At 44.0% G+C, this 26,593-nt stretch overlaps 2 protein-coding genes across 7 annotated transcripts in view; both read left to right on the top strand.

Annotated features, from left to right (window-relative positions):
* The window catches only part of Liph (lipase H), a 56,131-nt gene extending 40,983 nt beyond the window's left edge, over positions 1 to 15,148 (top strand). For all 6 annotated transcript variants that reach the window (XM_070029764.1, XM_070029759.1, XM_070029762.1 and 3 more), the window contains 5 exons: positions 2,404 to 2,571; positions 3,648 to 3,743; positions 5,407 to 5,518; positions 9,485 to 9,658; positions 11,880 to 15,148. In XM_070029764.1, coding sequence (XP_069885865.1) covers positions 2,404 to 2,571; positions 3,648 to 3,743; positions 5,407 to 5,518; positions 9,485 to 9,658; positions 11,880 to 11,967 — 638 coding nt within the window. In that variant the 3' untranslated portion in view covers positions 11,968 to 15,148. The remainder of the gene's footprint in view (positions 1 to 2,403; positions 2,572 to 3,647; positions 3,744 to 5,406; positions 5,519 to 9,484; positions 9,659 to 11,879) is intronic.
* A 3,945-nt stretch (positions 15,149 to 19,093) lies between these two features.
* Tmem41a (transmembrane protein 41A) lies at positions 19,094 to 26,364 on the top strand. The gene is made up of 5 exons (XM_070029755.1): positions 19,094 to 19,309; positions 20,565 to 20,718; positions 23,121 to 23,282; positions 23,589 to 23,727; positions 25,478 to 26,364. The coding sequence occupies exons 1-5, from the start codon at positions 19,116 to 19,118 to the stop codon at positions 25,693 to 25,695; spliced, it is 867 nt and encodes a 288-aa protein (XP_069885856.1). The 5' UTR covers positions 19,094 to 19,115; the 3' UTR covers positions 25,696 to 26,364.
* Positions 26,365 to 26,593: the final 229 nt, after the last annotated feature.

Genomic DNA, 26,593 nt, shown 5'->3' with positions numbered 1-26,593 from the left:
AGCACCTGGTACCAGGTATGATGTTATATACAATATCGCTTCTGATTTGTCTATACCAGTAGTATAACCTTTATAAATTTCTGGGTTTTGTTTTTTTGTTTACGTGAGGCAGAGTCTTGCTAAATTGGACAGGCTGGCCTTGAATTTTAATCTTCCTGCCTCAGTCTCCCAAGTAGCTGATTACAGATGTGCAACAGTACAGCTGACTTTTCTAAAATGTTAACATTAACCAGGATGGTACAGTTAACATTTTCTTTTCTTTCCTTTCTTTTTGTGGATGAATGGTGCTGGACATCGAATCCAGAACCTCACAACTATTAGGCAAGTACTCTATCACTGTGCTACAACCCATCCCCAAATTTACAACCACGAAGACACATGCATCATCACCACTATTTCACACAATAAAGGATATGAGTTGTTATTGTTTTGTGGGGGGGTGTTAAAACATTGCCATTGACAGCACCAGTCTCAGAAAGGATGTTGGAGAATCACTGAGCAGTTGTATTTTCAATGACTTCCAACATCTAGTAATGATCTCCCCTCTGTTGAGTGCTGACATTCTGACTTTTGACTATAAGTGAAAAATTTGGCAGTGATAAGAGCAACTGTCTTTCTCTTGACTTTTTGCAGTCACTGGGATTATTAGTTCTGAATAGTGACAGACTGAACAAACTCACAATGAGCCTTTTAGTGAGGGCCCTGTGCAAAAAGAAGCAGGACACAAGGGAACACTCTAAAAGTTGTGATTATTCATCCACTTGCCAATCCTGTCTCCATCTCCTCCTCCTCCTCCTCTTCCTCCTCCTCCTCCTCCTCCTCATCCTTTTGGTTCTAGAGATTGAACCAAGAGCCTCACAAGTTCTCTCCCACTTGTATCCCACTAAATCCTTATTGCTACTTGTTCCCCCTGACACTGTGTTAGGATTCAGAACTTCAACAGTGAACAGAACAGGATACACCCTTACTCAGGGAGAGCAGAAATGCAGATACTCTATTCAAGATAGTACTTGATTAGGCCTACTGGTGATGTTTCATAGTGAAGGATCTTTAAAAAAAAATTTAATGTGTGTGCCTGTCCTAGATCTTGAACTCAGGCCCTAGGACACTGAGCTTTATTTGCTCTACCACTTGAGCCACAGTTCCATTTCTGGTTTTTTAGTGGTTAATTGGAGATGAGTCTCACACACTTTCCTGCACAGGCTGGTTTTGAACTTTAATCCTCAGATCTCAGCCTCCTGAATTGCTAAGATTACAGGCATGAGTTTCTAGTGCCTGGCTTGAAAGATTCTTTTTTAAAAATAAGCTGAAAAGTGGCCATAGTGACATATGCCTATGATCCCAGCACTCGAGAAGTTGGAGGCAGTGGACGGTGAGTTTGAGGCCAGACATTTGGCCACCTACCATTGCAGGTGTGTCTGTTTAGTCTGTGAAGTGGCCTTGCAAAGTGAGTCGGGCATGGAGACTTTTGAATGGTTGGGGATTGCACAAGACACAGTGTTTGTTGAAATCCTGATTTCAGAGCCTACTTGGAGCTAGAAATGCTTGACAGTGGCTCTGAACTCAGTTTATCAAACATGATTATGATGCAGTGAATCTGTGGCGTAAACTTTAGATGTCAGTGAAAGACACCTCTAGTGCTAAATAAGCAAATTGAGGTATTTTTTCTTTCAATTTTTGTTTTTGTTTTTCTTTCTAGTGGTGTTGGGAAAGAAATCCAGGGCCTTGTGCATACTAAGCAAGTGCTCGGCCATTGAGCTACACCTCTAGTCTGGTGGTCTTTAAAATATATTTGGTTTTGGGGCTGGGAAGGTGGCTCCGGGGTAGAGTGCTTGCCTTGCATGCATGAGGGTTCAATTCTTCAGCACCACATAAACAGAAAAAGCTGGAAGTGCACTGTGGCTCAAGTGGTAGAGCACTAGCCTTGAGCTGAAGAGCTGAGGGACAGCACCCAGGCCCAGAGTTCAGGCCCCACGAGTTCCCCCCAAAATATATATATATTTAGTTTTATTTCCATTATGCCCTTAAATATGAAAGAAAGAAAAGAGGGAGGGAGGGAAGGAGGGAGAGAGACAAGGGAGAGAGGAAAGAAAGGAAGGAGGAAAGAAGGAAAGAAAGAAGAGAGACCCCATAGATAAGGATTCAAACTGTTAAGTGGCAAGGGAAGGATTAAATCATATTTAAGGGCATCTAGCTGTGTGGGGTTTCACAAGGATGAAATGGAATCAAGTACACAGTGCCTGATATGCAGGAGACAGGATACATTGTATATGTGTGTGTGTGTGTGTGTGTGTGTGTGTGAGAGAGAGAGAGAGAGAGAGAGAGAGAGAGAGAGAGAGAGAGAGGGCAGTACTATTTAAATGCTCTACTTGCTCTACTATTACCATTCCCTTTACAACCAAGGCGTTCAGTATTTCAAGTGTGACCACCAGAGGTCTGTGTACCTGTACCTTGCCTCACTGAAAAAGAGCTGTGCCATCACCGCCTACCCTTGTGACTCCTACAGGAATTACAGGAATGGCAAGTGCGTCAGCTGTGGCACACCACAAAAGGTGTCCTGTCCCCTGCTGGGTAAGTCCAATACGCAGTTTATCCCTTTGGGGAACAAAGAACCTTTTGACCATCTGAAAGTAGACCCAAACATTGTATTTGTCTATAGAAACTTGGCTTTATTTTATTAAGAAAATTGTTTTTGTGAGACAGGGTCTTGTTACATCATAACCCTGGAGCTTATGAACCTCCTGCCTCAGATATGTTGAGATTATAGAGGTGCACCACCATACCTGGCTAATCAGTTTTGTCTAATCAATTTGTTGTTATCTAATCAGCTCTAGTCTCCTAATTATAAAAAGTATCAGAACCAGACCTGGTGGCACACACCTGCCATTCCAGCACTCAAAGTACAAATGAGTTGCCATTCAACAAAGCAGTTGATGAAAACCACACATCTTGACCAATGTCATTCTTCTCAGCATTCTCACTCATCCCTCCCAACCATCCCTTCCCTCACTTTTCCTAATCTTGTAGGATATACATTAAGTTTTTTGTTTTTTACTGAATCCTCCCCTCCACCTTCTTTTCATTTGTCTACTTCCCTCCCCTTAACCTCACTCTACCCAGTTTATTTTGTTGAACTTTGGTTTAGCCTTTCTAAGGAATTATGGCTGTTTGCGTTCTTCCCTGAATCTACTGTAATTGTTGATACATTTTTGTACACTTGTATTTTTTTTCCTGGTCCTGGGCCTTGAACTCAGGGCCTGGGCTCTGTCCTTGAGCCTCTCTATGCTCAAGGCTAGTGCTCTACCACTTGAGCCACAGTGCCACTTCTGGCTTTTTCTGTTTGTGTGGAACTGAGGAATCGAACCCAGGGCTTCATGCATGACAGGCAAGCACTCCATCACTAAGCCGCATTCCCAGCCCTTGCATAACTTAATGTTATTCTCTTCTTTTTTCTTTGGAATTTTCACTAAAAACTCTTATTATTTTTTTTCAATTTTTTTATTGTGATTAAGTGGTTACATAATTTCCCAAATTACACAGTATTGTGAAGCTTAGTTCAAGTCACAAACATTCTCACTTTCATAGGACAAATTGTGTATCATGGTCTATAACACTTATGTGTTATTCTCTTCCAATTTGCCTTATAGGCTATTATGCTGATAACTGGAAAGACTACTTGAGGGAGAAAGATCCTCCAATGACTATGGCCTTCTTTGACACCGCTGAGAAGGAGCCGTTCTGCAGTGAGTTGTGCATGTTGGTGGTCCTTTCTGCCCAACATTTTCATTTTAAGGATGTGTGCATCTCAGAAGGCCATGATAAAGCTTGACGTTTGGAACTAGAGGGGCCTACAACAAATCCTGTCACATAATAATTGTGTGACCTCAAGTCATTTGAGTCTTAAAGTCCTGATTGGTAAAATGGAAATAATAATGCCTCTCTTTCAAGGTATTAGGACAAAAATATCAATCAACCAGGGTTTAATATCTCTGGATAACCATTATAATCACTTACATCTTTCAGAAAATTGCTTCCTTCCTCAAGAGACGTGAAATTGGGCCTGGGAAAATTCAGGGGTCATTTATGGGTCAGTTCTAGCTGTCCAAGAACCATGATGACATAAAGATACAAAGAGGTTGAGAAATCCAGATGGGAGCTAATGAGGGGATGGTTAAATGCTCTGGGATACTATTAGATTTAATCTGGGCAGATGTGTGTCCTTCCTTACTATCTTATATTCCTTTTCATTTTTCTTGGGAACAACCATTTTTCCTTTTTATTATATTATTTTAATTAATTAATTTAATACTTTCTATTTTATTTCATTTATTTTGATAGCTTTGGGGTTTGAATTCAGGGCCTTGAGCTTGCTCAGTGTGCTTTCTCAGCTTGTTTGCTTGGCTGGTTGTTCCAGCCCAGCAAGAGGGATAACCATCCTTGTTGTAGTATATTTTAGTTTTGGGTTTTTTTTGTGTGTTTTTTATCGGTTAAGGGGCTTGAACTCTGGGCCTGGGCACTGACCCTCAGCTCTTCAGCTCAAGGCTAGCGCTCTACCATTTGATCCACAGATCCACTTCCTGTTTTCTGGTGGTTTCTTGGAGGTAGGAGTCTCATGGACTTTCCTACCTGGGCTGGCTTTGAACCAAGATTCTAAGATCTCAGGCTACTGAGTAGCTAGGATTACAGGTATGAGCCATTGGCGCCTAGATATTTTAGTTTTATCTATAAAAACTTACCAGCTACTACTCAGGTGATACTTAGATACACCCATTGTTTTTGTTTTTCATTTCGTAATAGAGGAAGTCTGGAGCATGACAGAGATTCCAGGAAAGGAGATCTGATGATTAGTCTGAGTGCCAGAAAAGGTCTCCTGAAAAAAATGATATTAAGCTGAAAACTGCATGATGGATTTACAAAGGGGCCCAAGAAAGGTGTCCATCAGGGAAGGCCTGGGTCAGAGACTAGAGCTTAACAGGCCTGGAAAAGAGATGAGGGAGGACAGGTAGGCTAGTGGAGATGGCACAAGTTGTGAATGTCCTTTTGAGCTGTGAAGTGCCTCAAAGTGGCTACTTGGTTGTGGGAAGGAATTGAAGTAGGCCAATCACAATAGCGTTAGACCATGAGACTCAGGCCAAAAGATGGGAACTTGGGATGTTTGAACATGATGACTGATCCCATTAAACACTACTGACACTCTTGCCTTCTTTGTCAAAGAAATGAGAAAGGAATGGTAGGGGAAAACAAACAAACAAACAAACAAACATTTGCCCTGGAGCTTTTAAGAGAAACTCCCAAGAAGAGAAAAGGACACTGAATTATTAGAAAACGCTGCCTTTTGGGAACCAGGCCTCCAGGGGATCAGCTTAAGGATCTCTCTCTCCTATATATTCTCTCCCTGTTTTGCAGTTTATCATTATTTTGTGGACATTTTATCCTGGAACAAGAACATAAGAAGGGGGTCCATTACAATCAAACTGACAGACCAAGATGGAAACACCACAGAATCCAAAATCAACCAGTAAGTTGAGTTGTTACCAGCTTGCAGTCCTTAAGTTACCTTTTATATTTGGAAAAATTAAATGTCAGATGTGGCAACTTATTTATGAGATGATACTTTTCCCTGTTTTACAAAATTCACCGTGGAATATACTGCTTAGTTGTTTCCTTTGGCTTTTGATCTCTCAGGCTCTCTACAAATGTAATTGGTACAATGGCTTTCTTTCCTTTCTTCCCTCCTTCCTCTTTCCCTTCTTCCCTACTATGCTGTTTTTCTTCCTTTCCTTCTTTCTTTCTCAGATTAAACATTTATTTATTGTCAGCTGTGGTACTTAAATTCAGGGCCTGAGCACTGTTCCAGAGCCTCTTTGTGCCCAAAGCTAGTGCTCTATCACTTGAGCCACATCATCACATCCAGTTTTTGAGTGGTTAATTGGAGATAAGAGTCTCATGGGCGGGGCTGGGAAGGTGGCTCAGTGATAGAGCACTTGCCTTGCACGCATGAGGCCCTGGGTTCGATTCCTCAGCACCACATAAGCAGGAAAAAAAAAAGCTGGAAGTGGTGCTGTGGCTCAAGTGGTAAAGTGCTAGCCTTGAGCTGAAGAGCTGAGGGACAGCGCCCAGGCCCAGAGTTCAGGCCCCACGACCAGACCCTCCCCACCCCTTAAAAAAAGGGGTCTCATGGGGATTTTTCTGCTTGGGCTGGCTTTCAACCTCAATCCTCAGATCTCAGCCTCCTGAGTAGCTAGGAGTGAGCCACCAGCACCTGGTGAATTAAACATTTAATTAAAAAAAATCAGTCTTGCTACTGTAAAGCTTAAACTATATAGGAAAACGCTGATTTAATTATCCATGTTGAATATATATCTATAACAAAATATCTAAGAAAGCCAACATTAAGGAAAAAAAGATTTATTTTGACTCAAGGTTTCAGAGTTGCAGTCCATGGTTATTTGGCCCCTTTGAGCCTAAGTCAGGCAGCTTATCATGATGGAAGGGCATGGCAGAGCTGATCACTTCATGGAGGGGGTTGGGGGGGGGAGAAGAGGTATAGAGAGGGAGGGAGGGAGGGAGAGAGAGGGAGAGAAAAGGAGGGAGGGAAGGGAGAGAAGTGGGGGGGGGGGAACAGAATCTGAGAAAGTTGTCTTGGGACAAGAATTAACCCATTGAGGAAGATAGAGTCCTCGTGACCCAATCAGCTCAGAACACTGACTGCTTTAGGATCCAGCCTTTGGTGAAAGAACTCTTAGGGACATTTCCCATCTAAAACATGAAAACTACTGTTGATTAAAAAAATATTAATTTAAGGGCTGGGAAGGTGGCTCAGTGGTAGAAGGCTTGCCTTGTATGCATGAAGCTCTATTTTCAATTCCTCAGCACCACATAAGCAGAAAAAGCCAGAAGTGGCGCTGTGGCTCAAGTGGTAGAGCTCTAGCTTTGATCTGAAGAGTGGAGGGTCAGTGCCTAGGCCCAAAGTTCAAGCCCCATGATGGACAAAAAAAATTAATTTAAAACCATAATGGGATATTCAACATAAAAGACAAGGACTTGTTCCATCTACAACCTGTATCATTTCCAAAGGAAAAAGGCTCTAAGATGACACACACATGCACATCTCTATTCTTTTTTAAAATATACTTTTATAGTTATTTAATATAGTTATTTCATATTGTTATATTTTATTGTACAGAGTTGTTTCCATGCCAAAAGTCAGGTAATCAGTACAGTTCATTTTGGACAAGGTCACCCCTTCCTTCACTTACCCACAGTTACATTTCTATTCTTTCATGAGCTCATACTATATGTACAAACACATAACACATACACATATGAGTATATATGTATATGTATATATAGTTTTGACACTCAGGAAATATATTTACAACATAGATGGGAAACATACTAAAAACCCAACAATGGGGAAATGGTTAAATATTAAAATTAATGGAATATTATTCATGTATTGAAGTTCTTTTGAGGCATACTAAGAATTTACACTGAGTGAAAAATATAGATTATCAAATTATATCAAGTATAAAATCATCTCAACAATACAAAGAAATATCTAAAAAAGTTCTGAGAAAGTTAAAAGATTTTCTTTGTTTTAATTAAAATCTACTAAAAAATTTAAAACATAACTAAAGAGATCCTGCCAGGCGCTGGTGGCTCATGCCTGTAATCCTAGTTACTCAGGAGGCTGAGATCTGTGGATCATGGTTCAAAGCCAGCCAAGGCAGGAAAAGTCTGTAAGACTCTTATCTCCAATAAACCACTTAGAGAACTGAAAGTAGTGCTGTGGCTCAAATGGTAGAGCGCTTGCTTTGAGCTGAAGAGCACAGGGACAGTGCTCAGGTCCAGAGTTCAAGCCCCATGACCAACAACAATAAAAATCAACAACCGACCCTCCTTCCCCCAAAAAACCTAAAGAGATCCTATATTTTTAGCCATGCTTTTGACAAAATCACCACCACCCAGAGATCCTCTGGCAAAGGAAATAGTTGTTCTTTTTCTTTGTGAAATTTTGATTGCTTTTCTGTTTCAAAGATAAACTTTAACATATCAAGGGGAGATATATTAGAACATGTTTCCTGAGTTTATCTAGTCTTCCTGATACTGGAAAACTATAACACCTGGATTGAGTTCTTTCTATGATCTTGAAGAATGAGTCCACAGACAAACAGAACTCCCACTAGACAAGAGGGGCCCAAAGAGGAGGCATTGTTTGTGCCATTATACAGGGGTTAATAAGGTGTCTCCAGTGACCCCCAAGATTTCATTGGATAGCCTGAGAGCCATATCAGTCCCCAGACCCAATCAGAGGCTGCTCTTGGTGCATCCTTTATCCTCTTTGACTGCCCATTTAGGCCTCATCTCTGGAATCCAATCAGCCCTGTTACTAATATGTGCAAGTCTTCCAGGGTTCAGGGCTATGACCTGATACCCAAGGGCCTGAATGTGTGATTGCTCAAGGCCACAGTGATGTGATATCTAGGGGCTTGAACACAAGACTGTACAAGGCCATGGTGAGGGATACAGAGTCTCTATGGAGAAGCCTTTGCCCTGATTGCCTAACCAGGTTTTTTTCCTGCTCTCATTTCCACACTATGAGACTAGATGGAGTCACAGGCAAGATTATTGTCTGTCTTCTGACTTTCCCTGTAACCTGTAAAATCCCCAATTGGATTGTCCTGTCTGTAAATCAAATAGGAAAATGGCACTCACCTTACTGAATCTTTCAGGATTCAGGGAGACACATCCAGAGATAAGGACTCCATCTGATACGTGGTAGGCCAGCTGCAGAAATATACTTCTCCAATCCATCTAGGGGTCAGTAACTTTATTTAGGTAGTCTTTGGAAATAAGTTCACTTTGGTCCAGAAGACAGCTAGTATGGTGGTCAGGTGGATGCCTGTTAACCAATAATTTGAAGGGTGTAAAAGCATCCTGCAAAAAAGAAAATATGTATACAAAAGAATAGTTCTTTTCTTTTTATTTTCCTTTTTTCTTTTGCTGGTGCTGGGGTTTGAACTTGGGACCTTACCTTCTTACTCCATTTTTTTCCCCCTCATGGCTAGCACTCTACCACTTGATCTGCAGCTCTCTTTCTGGCTTTTTGTTATTCATTGGAGATAAGAGTCTCATACTTTCCTGCCTGGGCTGGCTTTGAACAATGATCGTCAGATCTCAGCCTCCTGAGTAGATAGGATTACAGGCATAGATCACTGGTTCCTGGCACTGAAAAGCTCCATTTTAAGACACTTCTTCATTAGATAAATGACAATCAGCATAAAATGGTACTGAGCCAGGTACTAGTGGTTTTTACTGCTTAATTGGAGACAGTCTCTCCAATTTTTCTTCTCAGGCTGACTTTGAACCTCAATCCTCCAGGCTTCAGCCTCCTTAGTAGCTAGGATTGCAGGCATCAGTCACTGGCACTCAGCTTAAGTACCCAATTTTAAATGTTTTCTTTTTTCCCTCCTCTTTCCAGTGAACCAGCTACATTTCAGAAATATCAGCAAGTGAGTCTGCTGGCAAGATTTAATCAAGATCTGGATAAAGTGGCAGCTGTGTCTTTGGTGTTTTCTACAGGGTCTGTGATAGGCCCAAAGTACAAGCTCAGGATCCTCCGGATGAAACTCAGGTCCCTTGTCCATCCAGAGAGGTGAGCTGAAGGCAGGGTTTGACAAACTTTCTTCTCCCTCATATTCTCTCATTTCCTTCCTCTCCTTCTCCCTCCCTGCCTCCCTCCGTCCCTTCCTCCCTTCCTTCTTTCCTTTCTCTCTTCCTCTTTTCTTCCTCTTTCCTCCTCCTCCTCCTCCTCCTCCTCCTCCTCCTCCTCCTCCTCCTCCTCCTCCTCCTCCTCCTCTTCCTCCTCCTCTTCCTCCTCCTCCTCCTCCTCCTCCTCTTCCTCCTCCTCCTCCTCCTTTTCCTCCACCTTCCTTCTCCTCCTTTTTAGACCTAGAATCTCCTAATGTAGCCCAGGATTGTCTCAAACTCTCAAACCTTTTACCTTGGTTTCCCAAGTGCTGGTATTACAGGCATGCACTACCAAACCCAGCCCAGACCCTTGTTTTCCAATGATGTTATTGAATACTAACCAGTCCACTTGGTCTGTTTTTTTCTTTGGTTTGGTCCAGGTACTTGGACTTGATCTCAGGGGCCCTCTCAAGGCTGGTGCTCTACCATGTGAGCCACATTGTTACTTCTGTCTTCCCTTCTTCCCCCCACCTTGGTTATTAGGTGATAAAAGTCTCACAAGCTTTTCTGTCTGGGCTAGCTTCGAACCTTGATCTCAGATCTCAGCCTTCTGAGTAGCTAGGATTACAGGCATGAGCCACCAGGCCTGGCTGCTATGACATTTTTGTGGGGATTCCATTATTCATAGTGATGAAAGTAATAGGCTTTCCAAAAAAGCAGGCTTGATAAAAACAAATAGGCTGGTTAGGGCTTGGTGTTGTACTTCTGTAATCCTAGCATGAGTGAGGCTGAAACAGAAGATTCTGAATTTGAAATTAGCAAGAACTATGCAACCAGACTCTCCCTCAAGAAAACTAAAGCAAATAAAACAAGTAAAAACAATTAACTGGCCAGTAATTCTAGAAAATGATGTGCTCAGGGCTGGGAAGGTGGCTCAGTGGTAGAGTGCTTGCTTTGCATGCATGAGGCCCTGGGTTCGATTCCTTAGCACCACATAAGCAAAAAGAAAAAAGCCAGAAGTGGCACTGTGGCTCAAGTGGTAGAGTGCTAGCCTTGAGCTGAAGAGCTGAGGGACAGTGCCCAGGCCCAGAGTTCAGGCCCCATGACCGGACCAAAAAAAAAGAAAAAGAAAAAGAAAAGAAAAGAAAATGATGTGCTCAAATAGCCCCAAATCTAAGGGGATTTAGAGTAAGACAGCCTCCCAGACCCACCCATGCTACTTGCAAGGTGATACTTTGTTGTAGAAAAGAAAGCTCCCTGCCACTTGGCAAACTGCCACAACAAAGCCTAATATATTTTTTAAAAGTGTCAACAAAATTGAATTTTCTTCTTGTTGACAATATACAAGCATTATGGGGATAATATAAAGTTGCTACCTGCACTGAGTAAGAAAATTCATGCTGAAGTATTTAGAAGTAAACAATTTATTCTCAGAAAGTCATTCACTGGCCAGCTGCATGTGTTTTTGACAAATACCATTCCACCACTTAACCCTGGCATTTAATTTGTGGGACAAGACAGGAAATGACAGGAGCAGATACTTTATGTTTATGGATTTCTTTGTCTTGAAGGTTTAGTGATTATAAAATATTTAATACATATTTCTTCTCAGAGAAGAGTGATTATATCACAACACTTCAAACCTTTTCTTCCTAGCTTTTCAAGGAATACATGTTTACTTTATTTTAAAAAGTACAGATTTAGGAAGCAGAAAAATACCATTATTCAGACATAACCACTGCTAGGCACAAGTGGCTTTGCTTGTAGTGCTAGCCACACAGAAGGCTAAGATCTGAGGACTGCATCTGAAACCTGTGTGGGCAGAAAAATCAGAAATGGGGGTGTGACTCAATTGGTAGAGCAACAGCCTTGGGGTGAGAGGAATCCAGTTAAGGCCTGAATTCAGGCCTCAGTACTGCGGGGAGGGAGGGAGAAGGAGAGAGAGACAGACATAGAGACAAAAAGGCAACTGTATTTTTGCTTCTCTAAATGCTTTTTAGCCCAGTTGAACTTGTATGATGAATAGATTTTACAGATGTTGTCTTCTTGCTGATGTATTACCATCAATGTTTCCCGATTCCATTAGAAATAACTACATATAATTGTGTATATAACCCAACGTCCTTGATTAGAAGGAAGTACTTCTGTTATTTTATTGACAAGGACATTGGGTCTTACTTTTGCAGGGCCCAGTTGTGTCGGTATGATCTTGTCCTGATTGAAAATGTTGAGACAGTCTTCCAACCTATTCTGTGCCCAAAGCTGCAGATGTAGCCACTGGCAGCATTCAGAGGCAGCGGCAATGTCAAGCAAACAGCATCTCCAGCCTCTAAAAGCTTCACACGGCCTCTTCTGCAAGGCTCAAAAAGTACAGAGAAACCTGAGGTTATTTTCAGCCGTGTCCTACTAATGTCACGTTGCAAAATGTCAACCGACCTGTGGTTCTGGAATGATCCTGGGGAGGGAGCTCCTAACTAGGGCAAGACAGAAATAACCTGGCTCAGACAGCCCAGAGCTTTGTCTGGCTGCATCCCGGGGCCCTGTTGGTTTGTTCAGATCTGCCAAATCTGCTGCCCATCATGAGGGGCATCTCTGTCCCTCAGAAGTGGGGACAGGCATGTTAAAGGGAAGGATGATGAGCTGGAGACATCATGGACTGTACATTTTTCTTTGTCAGATTCCCTACTGTCCCAGCTGACTGGCAGAGAGGGAGAAACTGACCTCATGAGGCTACTGTGTAGGTTTGGAGGCAAGTCCTTTGAAATCCCATGGGTCCACATCTGTAAGGTGTGTGATGGATGTGAATGTGCTTTTTATTTATTGTGATAGAATGGCAGCCTCTTTTCATGAACACCAACTTCTCTCCTAGACTATTTGCTCCAAGGTCCTAAAAGAGCCACACCCCTGGTTTTTGCCTTCTCTGTGAAGGGGTGCAGATTGCTGGAGGGGCCTGACAGCCCCTAGAGCAGTGCTGGGGGAGAACACAGGCACTGGGGATGGAGCAAGATGCAGGAGAGGCAAGTGCTTGCTTTTCCCTGGGGGAGAGGGGGAGGACCTCTCTGCAGATGGAACCAGGACCTTGAGCCCACTACTCCAGTGCTGTAACAAGGAGCTTCAGCCCCGGCCCCAGGCAAATCTCATTTTAAGCAATCCTTCAGCTATGTGTACTCTTCCTTACTACTAGTATAATCCATGATTATCGAAGAAGACTGAAACACCGCATAAATACAAAATGGAAAAACATCAACTCTACATCATCACACCTGATTGAGGGGACTAATGTTCACCTTTTGCAACGTTGCTGTAGCTTGAGTGTGAGCACTGGAACTCCGGGAGTGCGGCAGTCTCTACATGGCACATCTTAGGCTTCCCTAAATCTGAAATGACAGAGAAGCCAAGGCCAGAGACAACAGAACCAAGGGTGCGCAATCCTAGAGGCCCGATGCATCCCACAGCTGGGGACACCCCAGAGAGCATCTGGAATTGCTTATGGCCACTAGTAGTTTCCCTCATCTTCCAAATGACTTCTTCCTCCCTACTTTCTGTGAAAAGCATCCTTATTGTAGAGATACACCTTCTATTTCATAAATAGTAGAAGTGTCTGTGTGTGGCACACGTTTTCCGTATTGCATCTGGATCCATTACTGTCTGTTCTACTTATGGAGGGAGGCTCAGCTCTGAATGAAGTGAGGCTCAGCCAGTTTGCTGGGCCATGCATACATCCAATGAGTCTTGCACTTTTCCTCAGCAGTTCTGGATAGAGAATAGCATGAAAGGCCTCAATTGCCCTTCGTATTTTATTATATGATTAGTGTACATTAGTTGAATAAGGGGAGTAGGCTTCATTATGACATCTGCACCCTGGCAAACAAGGTATCCTGATCAATTTCATCGCCTCTACCACTCTCCTCCATCCCCCTTGCTACCATTTTTTATTTGTGCTGTTATTAAGGCTTGAACTCAGGGCCTGGGCACTGTTCTTTAGGCTTTTGTTTTTGTTTGAGGCTGTTGCTCTACTACTTGAGCCACACCTCTACGTCAGCTTTTTGTTGGCCAACTGGAGATAAGCATCTCATGGACTTTTGTACCAGGCTTACTTTGAACTTTGATCCTTAGGTCTCAGCCTTCTGAGTAGGATTACTGGCATGGGCTCTGGGGTTCCTGGCTCACTTGATTACTTCTGCGTCATAATTCTTTCAAGACCATAAACCCCATAGAGCAGCAACTGTCTTCCCTGCCCAGTGCCAGACATAAAGTAGCTGCTTAACAAATGTCTATGGAGAATGGAATGGAAGTTACCTCCTCTCTGACTGAGAATCAATATACTTGTGTGACAGTTCCAAAAAATCTAACTTAAAACCATAAAATCTTGGATCCCTATACCTGCTCTTATTCCTGCACAGACCCATTTTAGCCAGAGAGACTCTGAGCCCAGGAATAGAAATCCCTCATATGAGTTCAAATCTTATTTTATATATAGAGAGAGATTTTACAGAGAGAGAGAGACAGAGACAGAGAGAGAGAGACAGAGACAGAGACAGAGACAGAGACAGAGACAGAGACAGAGACAGAGACAGAGACAGAGACAAAGAAAAAGAAAAAGAAAGAAGGAAAGAAAGAAAGTCACATGTCTGTCAGCTGTTCCTATTTATAAGTTGATTGTGTCAGGATATTTTGCTACAGCAGCAGGAAATTGACTGATACAACCTCCAAATCTGTTCAGTCTGAGCTCCATATTTTTACCTGAGTGGCAATGTGTAGGGTACCAGAAAGAGCATGAGCTCAGGAGGAGGCAGGTACAGGCTTACTTCTGTAGACTTTGTACAAGGGACTTTGAACATCTGTTCATCCACTCAGTGATATGTGAGAGAATGATTCTTGTTTCACTGGGGTGGCATAAGCTTTGTCATGCCTCGTCCTAATAATGCTCATTATATCTCCCTTCAGGCTCCTCCCCAGCCAATGGAAACTTTGCTTCCTTCTTCCCTACTCCATTCTTTGCTCCAGAGCTCACCCAGGCCAGGCTCAGTAATGTTAGTTTCTCATCTATTCTCTTTCCTCCCCAAATCTTGTGGATTTTGAAAGTCAACATGAACCAAGTCAAACTGTCATTTTCTTCCTAGACTTAATACGCTAACTTAATAAACATTTAGCTAATTATAAGAAAAGATTGGGGCCAGGCAAAGACAGATGAGATGGTCTTACTTATGGAAACACCCTCTGCTGTATGGGGAGATGTGTATGTAATAGGGGTGCAGGCATTTCTCAGGGAGTCCTGGCATGGAAAGAAAACAACTTTCTGACTGTGGAATCTGAAAAAGGCTCTTCCTCCTCCTCCTCCTTCTTTTTCTTCAACTTTTTTTTTTGCCAGTCCTAGGGCTTGAACTCAGGGCACTGTCCTTGAGCATCATTTGCTCAAGGCTAGCACTCTACCACTTTAGCCACAATGCTACTTCCAACCTTTTCTGTTTATGTGGTACCAAGGAATCAAACCCAAGGGCTTCATTCATGCTAGGCAAGCATTCTACCACTAGGCCACATTCCAAGCCCCTGAAGAAGTTTTCTTTGCAGATCAACAGTTGTCCTGAATGTCGATGAAAGACTCTTCCTGCTAGAGGGGGACAAGAACATTGTTGAAGGTACTAGTTGACACGGTGTGTGCTCTGGAAAGCAGTATGGAGATACCTCAAAAAACTAAACACAGAACTAACCTCTGACCCAGCAATTCCACTTCTGGGTATTTATCCAATGGAGCACAAACAAACAAGTAAATCCACCATCCATCCATTCAGTGGATGAATGGGTCAAGAGAATATGGTATATATATACAATGGAATTCTACTTAATCCCTCAGAAAGAATGATAGTGTACCATTCGTAAGGCAATGGAAAGAGGTGGAAAATATTATATTTAGTGGAATAAGCTAGATCCAGAGAAACACAGGTTGCATGGTTTCCCTTATTTGTGGTAGCTAGAATGTGCCTATAAATCTATAAGTAAACATGCTGAGTGGTATGCAAGTAGATACAAGTGAATTAACTTTATGAAGAACTCAAATGGTATCTTCAGAAAGATTAACTCAAAGCCCAACCAAATAAGTACCAGAAAATGGGCTGCAAGGGGGAAGGGAAGAGAAGAAGGGAGAAAGACAAGAATTGAGAAAAATAAGAGAAGGGGTAGCCAAAGAGGGTGAAGATATTGAAGGATGACACAGATCAAGATGTGTTGTATATATAAACTCTTTGTTAAATGACAAAAATCTTCAATACATATCGTAAATATTAAGAAAAGTGAGTGAAGGGGAGGATTGGATGAGAATGTTGAAAGGGGTAACATTCATCAAGATGCACTGTATTCATAAACTGCTTTGTTGAATGGCAACTCCTTTGTACAACAACCTAGAAATAATAAAAATATTTTTAAGAAAAACTCCATGGTGTGTGTTCAGCTGGAAATCATCCCATCTCCCCCCCCTCCCCTGCCCCTTTATTTTGTTGTTGTTGGTTGTGGGGCTTAAACTCTGGAACTCTAGGTCTGGGCACTGTCTCACAGACTTTCCTTGCAATCCTCAGATCTGAGCCTCCTAAGTAGCTAGAATTACAGGCCCGGGTCACTGGCACCTGGCTTACCCCAACTTCCTAAATGGAAAGTTTTAAACATTTAGAAACAGAGAAAATACTATATAATCCACCTCCATAAATCTATTACTCAAGCTAGGTGCTAGTGGCTCATGCCTGTAATCAGGAGTCTCAGATCTAGGATCATGGTTCAAAGCCAGCCAGGGCAGGAAAATCTTTGAGACTCTTCAATTAATTATCAGAAAATGGAAATGGTGTGGTGGCTCAAAGTGGTAGAGTGTTAGCCTTGAGCAGAAGAGTTCAGGGTCAGTGCTTGGGCCCAGACTTCAAGCCCTACATCTGACCAGAAGAAAAAAGAAATATTACTCAGCATCAACAATAACCAACTCATGGTCATAGCTAATCTTGTTTTAGCTTTATCTCTATCCACAAACCCTTGTCTTATTATTTTGATGGCAATTCAAGACATTGAATACTTTCATTTGTAAATTTCTCGGCTTTTTTTTAAAGAAAAAGTTTCACTGTATAGCCCAAGCTGGCCTTCAACTCTCCATCCACTGCCTCATCCTGTATGTGCTAGAATTACAGACATGTACTATTATGTCCAGCCCTACTTTAGTAACCTGAAAAGATAAAATGTATCATTTTTTTTCTGGAAAATGAGACAGAGTATACAGTTAGCCCTGCAACTTGTTTTACTTAAATCCTAGCCATTTTCTAGCAATTGCTTATTTACTTAATTATTTTGTGCTGGAATTGGGGCTTGAACCCAGGGCCTTGTGCTCTCTCTTGGCTTTTTTCAGCTCAAAGATATTGCTCTACCAGTTGAGGGCAAGCTCTACTTCCTCTCTTTTAGGGGGATTTCTAGTATTACATTTGCGAAATACTATAATTAACCTATCTGATGCCCAAGTGATAGGCATTTAGGTTGTTTCTAACCACTTAATATCAAAACAAAGCCAATGAAACACCTGCGAACATCTTTACCTACCTGTGGGCACATCTGTAGGTTAAGTTCTTGGATGTGCACTTGAATACCTCTGTTGGTGTGTTACCATCTACAATACTAAAACCCCAACCTCTGTCTGGCTTCTAGTATTCTCCAATTTGTTCCCAACTTCCTACTCCCTTCTCATATCCTTTTGTCTTCACTGAAGGTGGGCTTCACCTAGGGTCACCTCATCTGCTCCTCCTTACTCTGCTATTGGGATTTTGACTCATTCTTGAGAATAATCATAAACTCCACTTCCTCCAAGATCTACTACATGTAAGGACCCCTGTGGTCCTTTAGACCCAGGTTGACTTGAATTTTTATCTTGGTTTCTTTATTTTTTTAAATTTTTTAATTTTTATTTTTTCCGGTCCGGTCGTGGGGCCTGAACTCTAGGCCTGGGCACTGTCCCTCAGCTCTTCAGCTCAAGGCTAGCGCTCTACCACTTGAGCCACAGTGCCACTTCCGGCTTTTTTTTTCTTTTTGCTTATGTGGTGCTGAGGAATCGAACCCAGGGCCTCAGGCATGCAAGGCAAGAGCTCTACCACTGAGCCACCTTCCCAGCCCCTATCTTGGTTTCTTTTGAGGGATGCTAGTTTAATATTTCTGAGATTGTGCATGTGTATCAAATCCAGGGCCTTGCGCTTGCTAGGCAAGCGTTTTGCCACTGAGTTATTTTCCAGCTCTGAGACCCCGATTTTTCATCCCTTAAATACAGTGAAGGAAATCAGGCCCCCGTGGCTCATGCCTGTTATTCTAGCTACTCAGGAGACTGGGATGTAAGGAACACAGTTCAAGGCCAGTCCAAGCAGAAAAGAGTCTTATCTCCAATAAACTACCAAATATCCATAAGTGGAGCTGTGACTCAAATGGTAGAGCACTAACTTTGGAGCAAAAAAGCTCAGGGACAGCACCTAGGCCCTGAGTTCAAGCCCCAGGACCCGCCCCCCCCCCAACATTCCCCTCAGCCCAAATACAGTGAAAGATACTTACCTTACAGGTTGGTTGTAAAGATTAGGGATAATGGACACATAAGTGCTGAACCTAGGTGGCCACCACGCTCCATTATATGTAGCATCTAGGTTCACGTTCGCTTTGTACATCAGAGGCTGTGGGCAGCACTGGCTGTGGGCAGAACTCATGTGTCACCCCTGGATCTCCTAGCCCTGGCAGCGAGGTGGCGCGGTGGGTGCTCAGTACTTGCAGAGTACGTGCAGAAAGAGGAAGGAGAAGCCGGGTGCTGGTGGCTCACGTCTGTAATCCTAGCTACTCAGAAGGCTGAGACCTGAGGATCTGGGTTCAAAGCCAGCCCAGGCAGGGAAGTCTGTGAGACTCTTATCTCCAATAAACTATCAGAAAACCGGAAGTGGCGCGTTGGCTCAAGTGATTAGAGCATTTGCCTTGAGCTGAAGAGCTGAGTGACACTGCCCAGGTCCAGAGTTCAAACCCCACGACCGACAGAAAAAAGAAAAGAAAGAAAGAGGGAGGGGTAATCTTCAAAATCCACACTGGAACAATCAATGAAAAGGCGCTCTCCAGACTCCCAGACTGACAGACAGACAGGTTTTACCCGTGTGGCCAGTCCTGGAGCTCAGCATTAGAGGGGCGGGGCTGATGCAGAGGACGGGCGGGGCCTGGAGCGGAGCATGGGAAGAGACTGTACACGGGCAGGGCTGGAGCGGAGCTTGGAAGGGGCGGGGCCTGGAGCGGATCATGGGCGGGGCCTCGGGCGGAGAGTGAGCGGAGTATGGCTGGAGGGGGGGAAACGGGCGGGGCCTGGAGCTGATAAGGGACGTGTCCTGACTCCGACCCCGCCCCTGTCCGTCCCCGAATGGGCTCCGCTTGCTCAGTCCATGCGCCTGGAGTTTTCTGCGCTGCGCGAGATTGGCGGGCGCCCCCGTGGCCGGTGTCCGAGGAGCGACGCCGACATGCGGCCGCTGCTCGGCCTCCTCCTGGTCTTCTCCGGCTGCACCTTTGCCCTGTACTTGCTGTCGACGCGACTGCCCCGCGGGCCGAAACTCCGTTCTCCCGAGGAGCCCGAAGGCCGGTGCGTGGGGGCGATGGTGGGATGTGGGGTCGGTGGACGCGAGCTGGAGCCGATGATGGGGCGTCGGGACCCGAGACCGGATCCGGTGTCGGCGCGCGTCCGCCCGGCCTCAGGCCGGCGCGGCGGACCCGGGCGTCCCGGGGGCGCAGGCTGGGCCATGCATCGCGGGGCGCCTTTGGGAAGATCTGACTTCCGGAGTGAAGACTGCTCAAGAAGTGATGATGATCGATCGGCTCTCGCCTTTTTTATGGCTGTTCCTACTTTTCGGCCTTCTCCGGCGAGGCCGGAGGCAGCACTACCTTACCTGGCCGGTTTTCACGATTGCTGCTGCACACTGTCTGCCAAGTGTATGGAAGTGTGCCCGGCACGCCATTGCGTTATTGAAGGGGTTCCTGATATTCAAATATTAGGACAACTGTATTCAGTTACTGGGTGCTTTTGCTCTAACTGGGAAGGCGCTGTTGTGGGTGTTAGATATGCAAAGTCAAGCATTCCCTTGAGAATAATTGTAATTGATCATTGATGGGTTCAACCATTGTTCCCAGGACAGAGGCCGAGTAGCCTTTACACTGTGACCTTTACACAAGATTCAGAGTCTATTTGGTAAGAACCAGGTGAAGAAAACAGCTCTCTGAAAGGCTTGGTTTCAAGCCTGCCACATAGACAGCTGTGTGTATAGTGTGGGAAAGATATACTTTTCTTGTTAATGAATGATAAAATAATCTTTTACCCAGTACTTCACCTGGGCAGAAGAGTGATGTCTGAATTGTTCAGGGCTTGTGGGGGAGGGGCTGCAATGTAAGATGTTTAGTGCTTGCTGGGAAATGCATCAGTTGCCTCTTAAGAATAGATCAAAAAGATGCCGAGGATGTAGCTCAGTGGTAGAGCTCATGGCTTGGCATGTGAGAGGACCTGAAGTTCAATCCCAGCACCAAAAATAAGTAAATCATAAAATCTTAAGAGCCCCTTCCCCACTTATAGGTGAGAAAAGTGAGGCCCTTGGACCAGCAGGGTCCAAGCTAAGGAAAGTAGCAGAGGGCAGTGCCAGCCCAGGTCTCTCGCTTTCCAACTGGGGCTCTTCTGGCTCTGCTATGCTGTATCATGTCATCTTGAGCTCATATGTTTCCTGCAGTCCAGATGCTGGACATGTTTATAAAATATACATTGTAAAGAAGACATAGCAAGTAACTTTCTTAGGCCCTAGGCTGAGCTGGACCCTTGTTTCTGTATGATGTTCCACCTCTCTTCCCCTCAGGTTGCTGTGGTTCCCCTCAGACCTGGGAGAACTGCGGGAGCTCTCGGAGGTCCTTCGGGAGTACCGGAAGGAGCACCAGGCCTACGTGTTCCTGCTCTTCTGCAGCGCCTACCTCTACAAACAGGGCTTTGCCATTCCTGGCTCCAGTTTCCTGGTCAGTGTCCTTTCCTCCTTCCAGTCCTGCTTCCCCACACACGACATGCCTACAGTGAACCTCCCACAGGTCTTGCATGGGAGGATGAGGTGAAACCGTAGGTGTTCCAGTGATGGAGCAGGGAACCCCCAAAGCTTCCTTTTGTTCTGCTTCCTTTCTTCCTCCCTGGCGTCATTTCTCCACCCCAGACTCAAGCTGGATCTATCCCAGCAAATTTTTATCTCAGAAACTGAAACAAAAGCAAGTGTATCCTAGGATGGCAGGTAGCTGTGTGGTGCTGGAGGTCAGGAGTGCACTCCTTGGATCTGCCTCTGTATCCTTAAAGGGATCCATCCTGAGTGTGTCTGGTGTGTTCTTGGCTGTGAGGCTTAATCTCTCACCAGTAGAGTGGAAGTAATGATAGTCTAGGACACAGGTTGTAGTAAGGAATTTCCCCATGAGCACTTTTTATTTTCTTTCTTGGGTCCCAAGCTTTGGCAGGATGTTTGTCATCCAAATGCATTTAGGAAGTATGGGTTCAGTTTTCCATATTGTCAAACTATGTGTGTGTGTATGTATGTGTGTGTTGGTCTTGGAGCTTGAACTCATGCTGTCCCTGGTCGGTCATGGGGCTTGAACTCTGGGCCTGGGCACTGCCCCTCAGCTCTTCAGCTCAAGACAAGCACTCTACCACTTGAGCCACAGCACCACTTCTGGTTTTCTGGTAGTTTATTGGAGTTAAGAGTCTCATGGACTTTCCTGCATCGGCTGGGTTTGAACCGTGATTCTCAGATCTCAGCCTCCTGAGTAGCTAGGATTACAGGCGTGAGTCACCAGCACCCAGCTTCCCTGAGCTTTTCTAAATCAAGTGTAGTGCTCTAACATTTGAGTACCAATTCACTTCTACATTTTTTGGTGGTTAATTGAGAAGTCTGGGAGATAAATGTCTCATATACTTTCCTGCCTGACCTGGCTTTGAACTGCACTCCTCAGATCTCAGCTTTCTGAGTAGCTAGGATTACAGGTATGAGCCTTCTTTGAAAGGCTAGAGCCGGGTGCCAATGGCTCATGCCTGTAATCCTAGCTACTCAGGAGGGTGAGATCTGAGGATTGTGGTTCAAAGCCAGTGCAGGCAGGAAAGTTCGTGAGACTCTTATCTCCAATTAACCACCAGAAAACCAGAAATGGTGATGTGGCTCAAGTGGTAGAGTGTTTGCCTTGAGCTGAAGAGCTCAGGGACAGCTCCCAAACCCAGAGTTCAAGACGCCTGACAGACAAAAAAAAAAGTGTCAGCTAGAGTTTTGCTGAACAGGGAACCCCGTGTTAGACTACATAGATGTAATTCCAGCACAAGGACAAAAAAAGAAAAAACAACAATAAAAAGAAACAAATATCTTATATATAACTTGCTTGGTCTTACTGAAAGAACATTCATGATTTATGTTCATTCTTTGGAAAAGAAAAAATATACTAATTATCATTTATTTTGTGTGTTTGCCAGGACTGGGGTTTAAACTCAGGACTTCCACTTTCTTGTTCATGCCAGTATACTACTGCTTGAGCCACTCCAGGCTAGCTTTTGGCTGATTGCTTTTTGTTTTTTTTTTTTGGGGGGGGGGGGGTCCGGTCGTGGGGCCTGAACTCTGGGCCTGGGTGCTGTCCCTCAGCTCTTCAGCTCAAGGCTAGCGCTCTACCACTTGAGCCACAGCGCCACTTCCGGCTTTTTTCTTTTTTCTTATGTGGTGCTGAGGAATTGAACCCAGGGCCTCAGGCATGCAAGGCAAGCGATCTACCACTGAGCCACCTTCCCAGCCCCTTGGCTGATTGCTTTTTGGAGATGAGTCTCTGCCCAAATTGACTTTGAACTTCAATCTTAGGCTCCAGAGTGGCTAGAATTATAGGCATGCACCATTGTTGCCAAGCTCCTCTTATTCCTCTTAATCCCATCTTGTCCTCTGTGGCTTTAATTCAGTCCTTACCCTTATTTCAGAAGAGACATGTTTGCCAGATTGTTTCTTTGTTATTTATTTATTTGGCCAATCCTAGGGCTTAAACTCCTGGGCACTGTCCCTGAGGTCCTTTTGCTCAAGGCTAGCACTCTACCACCTACACTCAGGACCTTGTGCTCACTCTGCTTTCTTGCTCATGCTGGTACTCTACCACTTGAGCCATTTCTGACTTTTTCTGCTTACGTGGTACTGAGCAATTGAACCCAGGGCTTCATGCATAGTAGGCAAGCACTCTTACCACTAAGCCATATTCCCAGCCCTGTTTCTCATGTTTTTATTCATTCCCTTAAAGTAGGGGTTGAATTTTGGCGTGGAAAACCCCTGGAGGAGAAGGAATTGATGATTAGTAGCTAATTAGTTGCTGAATAGTAGCTGCCAGACATTTTCCTGGCTTAAGTTTTGCTTTCTTTGCAGAATGTTTTGGCTGGTGCCTTGTTCGGGCCATGGCTGGGGCTTCTGCTGTGCTGTGTGCTGACCTCAGTGGGTGCCACAATCTGCTACTTGCTCTCCCATATATTTGGCAAACAGCTGGTGATCTCCTACTTTCCTGATAAAGTGGCCTTGCTACAGAGGAAGGTAAGGAGGAGGCATACATGCTGAGGCCCTGAGTAGCATCTCATGTCCCTAGAGGGGAGAGGAGCAGGGATTTCCCATAGTACTCTCCCTGCCCTGGAGGTCCAAAGGGTTCTTTGATGTCTTCAAAAGGGACATAACTGGGATCAAATCCCAGCTCCCTACATCATCTTCTTTATGGCTTTGGGGGATGTTTCTGATTTCTCCAATCTTCTGTACCTTTGTTTTTAAAATGGAGAAAACAGTCTCAATCGCTAGAACGGTTCCTGAGACCCTGTTGGCTTCCTAACCATTGGCTCTTTGCTGCAGGTGGAAGAGAACAGAAACAGCTTGTTCTTCTTTTTACTGTTTTTGAGACTTTTCCCCATGACACCCAACTGGTTCTTGAACCTCTCGGCGCCAATTCTGAACATTCCCATTGTGCAGTTCTTCTTCTCAGTTCTTATTGGTAAGATGCTCTGTAAGCCTGAAGCACACATTGCCATCTTGTTAACCTTCCTTAGAGTGTGGAGGGATTGTCATAGAGGGCTTTTAGATCAAGCATAGCTGCTATTAATAGGGAAGGCCTGAAAGAAATCAGGTCTTAAATCAGAGCTATTCTGGTCATATCAACTTTCAGACAGAGTGCCCAGCATCTCAGCTAATGGAGGTAAACAGCTTGCCATTTCCCTAGTGGCCTGAAGCCTGGGAAGACTCAAGCCTGCGTTTCTTCCTGTCTGATAAGCTGTGTGACCTTAAGTGGTCGGTGCTGCTCACCTCTCATAAGCTTCCTCTACTACGGAGGAGAAATGGATTATTAGGGAGTCAGCAGCTCAGGGGCAGAGGTGAGAAGAGCTTCTAAAATGCAGGTTCCTGTACCCTAGAAACAAGTAGCTGAAGTCTCTGGGGCAGAGCCTGGGAATTTAGTTTTTCTTCCTTCTCGTCTCCCCTTCCCCTGTCATTCCCTCCCTTCCTCTTTCCCTCCCTCCTTCTCACCCTCTCTTCGTTCTTCCTTCTGTGTATGATGCGTTTCTGAAGTAGGCTCTTGCTATGTAGAACAGGCTGACCTTGAACTTGTAATATTCCAGTTTCTCCCATTGAATGTTGGTATTACAGGTGTGACCATCAGTCTGCCCAGCCATTACCCAGATTTTTGGGATTCAGTTGCTTTGGTGACTTTTTAGAGTCTGAAAAATATGAAAAGCGTATGTCTTGGAAGTGGTGCTGTGGCTCAAGTGGTAGAGCGCTAGCCTTGAGCTGAAATGCTGAGGGACAGCGTTGAGGCACAGAGTTCAAACCCTATGATCCACAAAACAATCAGAAAAAAAGAAAAGTGTATGTCTTTTAAGGAATCATTGGGGTTTTGTTTGTTTGGTTTTTTTTTTTTTTTTTTTTTTGTCAGTCATGGGGCTTAAACTCTGGTCCTGAGCGCTGCCCCTCAGCTCTTCAGCCCAAGGCTAGTGCTCTACCACTTGAGCTACAGCACCACTTCCGGTCTTCTGGTGGTTTATTGGAGATAAGAGTTTCGTGGACTTTCCTGTCCGGGCTGGCTTTGAACTGCGATCCTCAGATCTCAGCCTCCTGAGTAGCTAGGATTACAGGCATGAGCCACCAGCGCCTGGCTATCATTTTGTTTTTTAAAAACCTTATACATACTATAAATTTCATAACAACAGTGGTTCTCTATTTTGGCTGGTGGGTATCCGCAACCAAACTTACTCAGAACCAAATATATGAGCTTCATTGTGCACTAACTTACTCCCTGAGTGACATTTTACTTTTGCATTCATTTGATTTTGCTATTGAAGTTTTAACTTTTATTTTTCTTTTTGGTGCTGGGGTTTGAACTCAGGACCTTGAGCTCTTGTTGGGTTTCCTTGGCTGGCACTCTACCACTTTACCCATGCACCCAGCCGAGTTTTTTTTGCTGGTTATGATTTTCTGTATCTCTGAGAAGCTAGGATTACAGATGGGAGCCACAATTTTTATCTTATTGTAATGTATGTGTATTTGTGTACATCATCTCAAGTTCTTTTGTTTAGAAGAGAAGGGAAGAAAAGGAGGGAAGAGTAGAAAGGAGAGAAGGAGGGAATATGTTTAGAGGTCAGGTATGAGTGAAGACTGGAGTCACTGCTCCAAATTCTTGGTCATTGTTGAACTATTATTTTCCTAATGTTTCTGCTGCTATTAAATAGCACTTTCCCCTTTTCTTCTTCCAGGATTGATCCCATACAATTTCATCTGTGTGCAGACAGGCTCCATCCTGTCAACCTTGACCTCTCTGGATGCTCTATTCTCCTGGGACACTGTCTTTAAGCTGTTGGCCATTGCCCTGGTGGCCTTGGTTCCTGGAACTCTTATTAAAAAATTTAGCCAGAAACACCTGCAGTTGAATAAAACAAGCAACACTAACCACATTAGTAGAAAAGACACGTGAGCAGGTTTTCTGCGTGCTACAGCTCTGGACTCTCTGACTGATCTGTGTGATGGGCATTTTCCTTTAAAGACCCTCACTGTTTTTCAGGTAACCTCAACAGGTGATATGGACGCTATTCAGCTGTGTGCTGTGTCTTGCCAAAAAAACCCAAAAAGGCACACTCTGGTCTAAAAAGTGAACCATATCCTGTTCTCAGTTTGGTACTCGTTTAGCTGGACTCTGTGAAATGGATGAAGTGGATTGCTTCCTAGAATTCCTGTTTCTGTTTCATGCCATTACAAAGGACTCTGGATAGTCTGTTGGGTTTGCCTTTGCACACCCCTGAGTGCCTTGGGAGAAGATGCTGGTTGGCTTTGTCCAGATTTCCTCTTGCAAAGTAATAGGTTGTGTGACAGGTGTTGTCCTGTTCAGTCATGTGGATGTTATTAGTATCACTGCTTCACTCTTTATATCATTAGTGTCTCCAAGAGTGTTTCTTCTGTTCTTTTTTGCTGATGATCTACCTCTTTCATAAGCCAAGGGAAACAAACTGACCAACTTCCTAGGACTCATCATATAGCTCAAATGCACAGTGATTTCTGTGATGCTCTTGTATGCAGACACACTGATGTTACCCTGTATGTCAAATCTTATGGTTGCAAACAGACTATTAAATATGAATGGAACAAACTCTGGGATATGTTGTGGATAAATGTTTACCCATCTGGACAGGACAGGGTCCTTGTCTCATCTGAATGATCATTTTCTAGTATGTTCTTTCTGCATGGGGTATCCCTTCTACCTCCTTCTGCTAGAATATAGTATTCTGGGCTGTCAGTGTACCCTATGCACGTATTTCCTCTTGTAATTTGCTGAGGATAACTAAAGAATGGTTGTGTTTTTCAAAGAAGTTGGTCTT

Source organism: Dipodomys merriami, unplaced genomic scaffold (assembly GCF_024711535.1).
Source record: "Dipodomys merriami isolate MVZ:Mamm:240054 unplaced genomic scaffold, mDipMer1.0.p SCAF_2, whole genome shotgun sequence".
Taxonomy (NCBI): Eukaryota; Metazoa; Chordata; class Mammalia; order Rodentia; family Heteromyidae; genus Dipodomys; species Dipodomys merriami.
The sequence above is the reverse complement of the archived record's forward strand: the minus strand, read 5'-3'. Positions and strand labels throughout refer to the sequence as shown.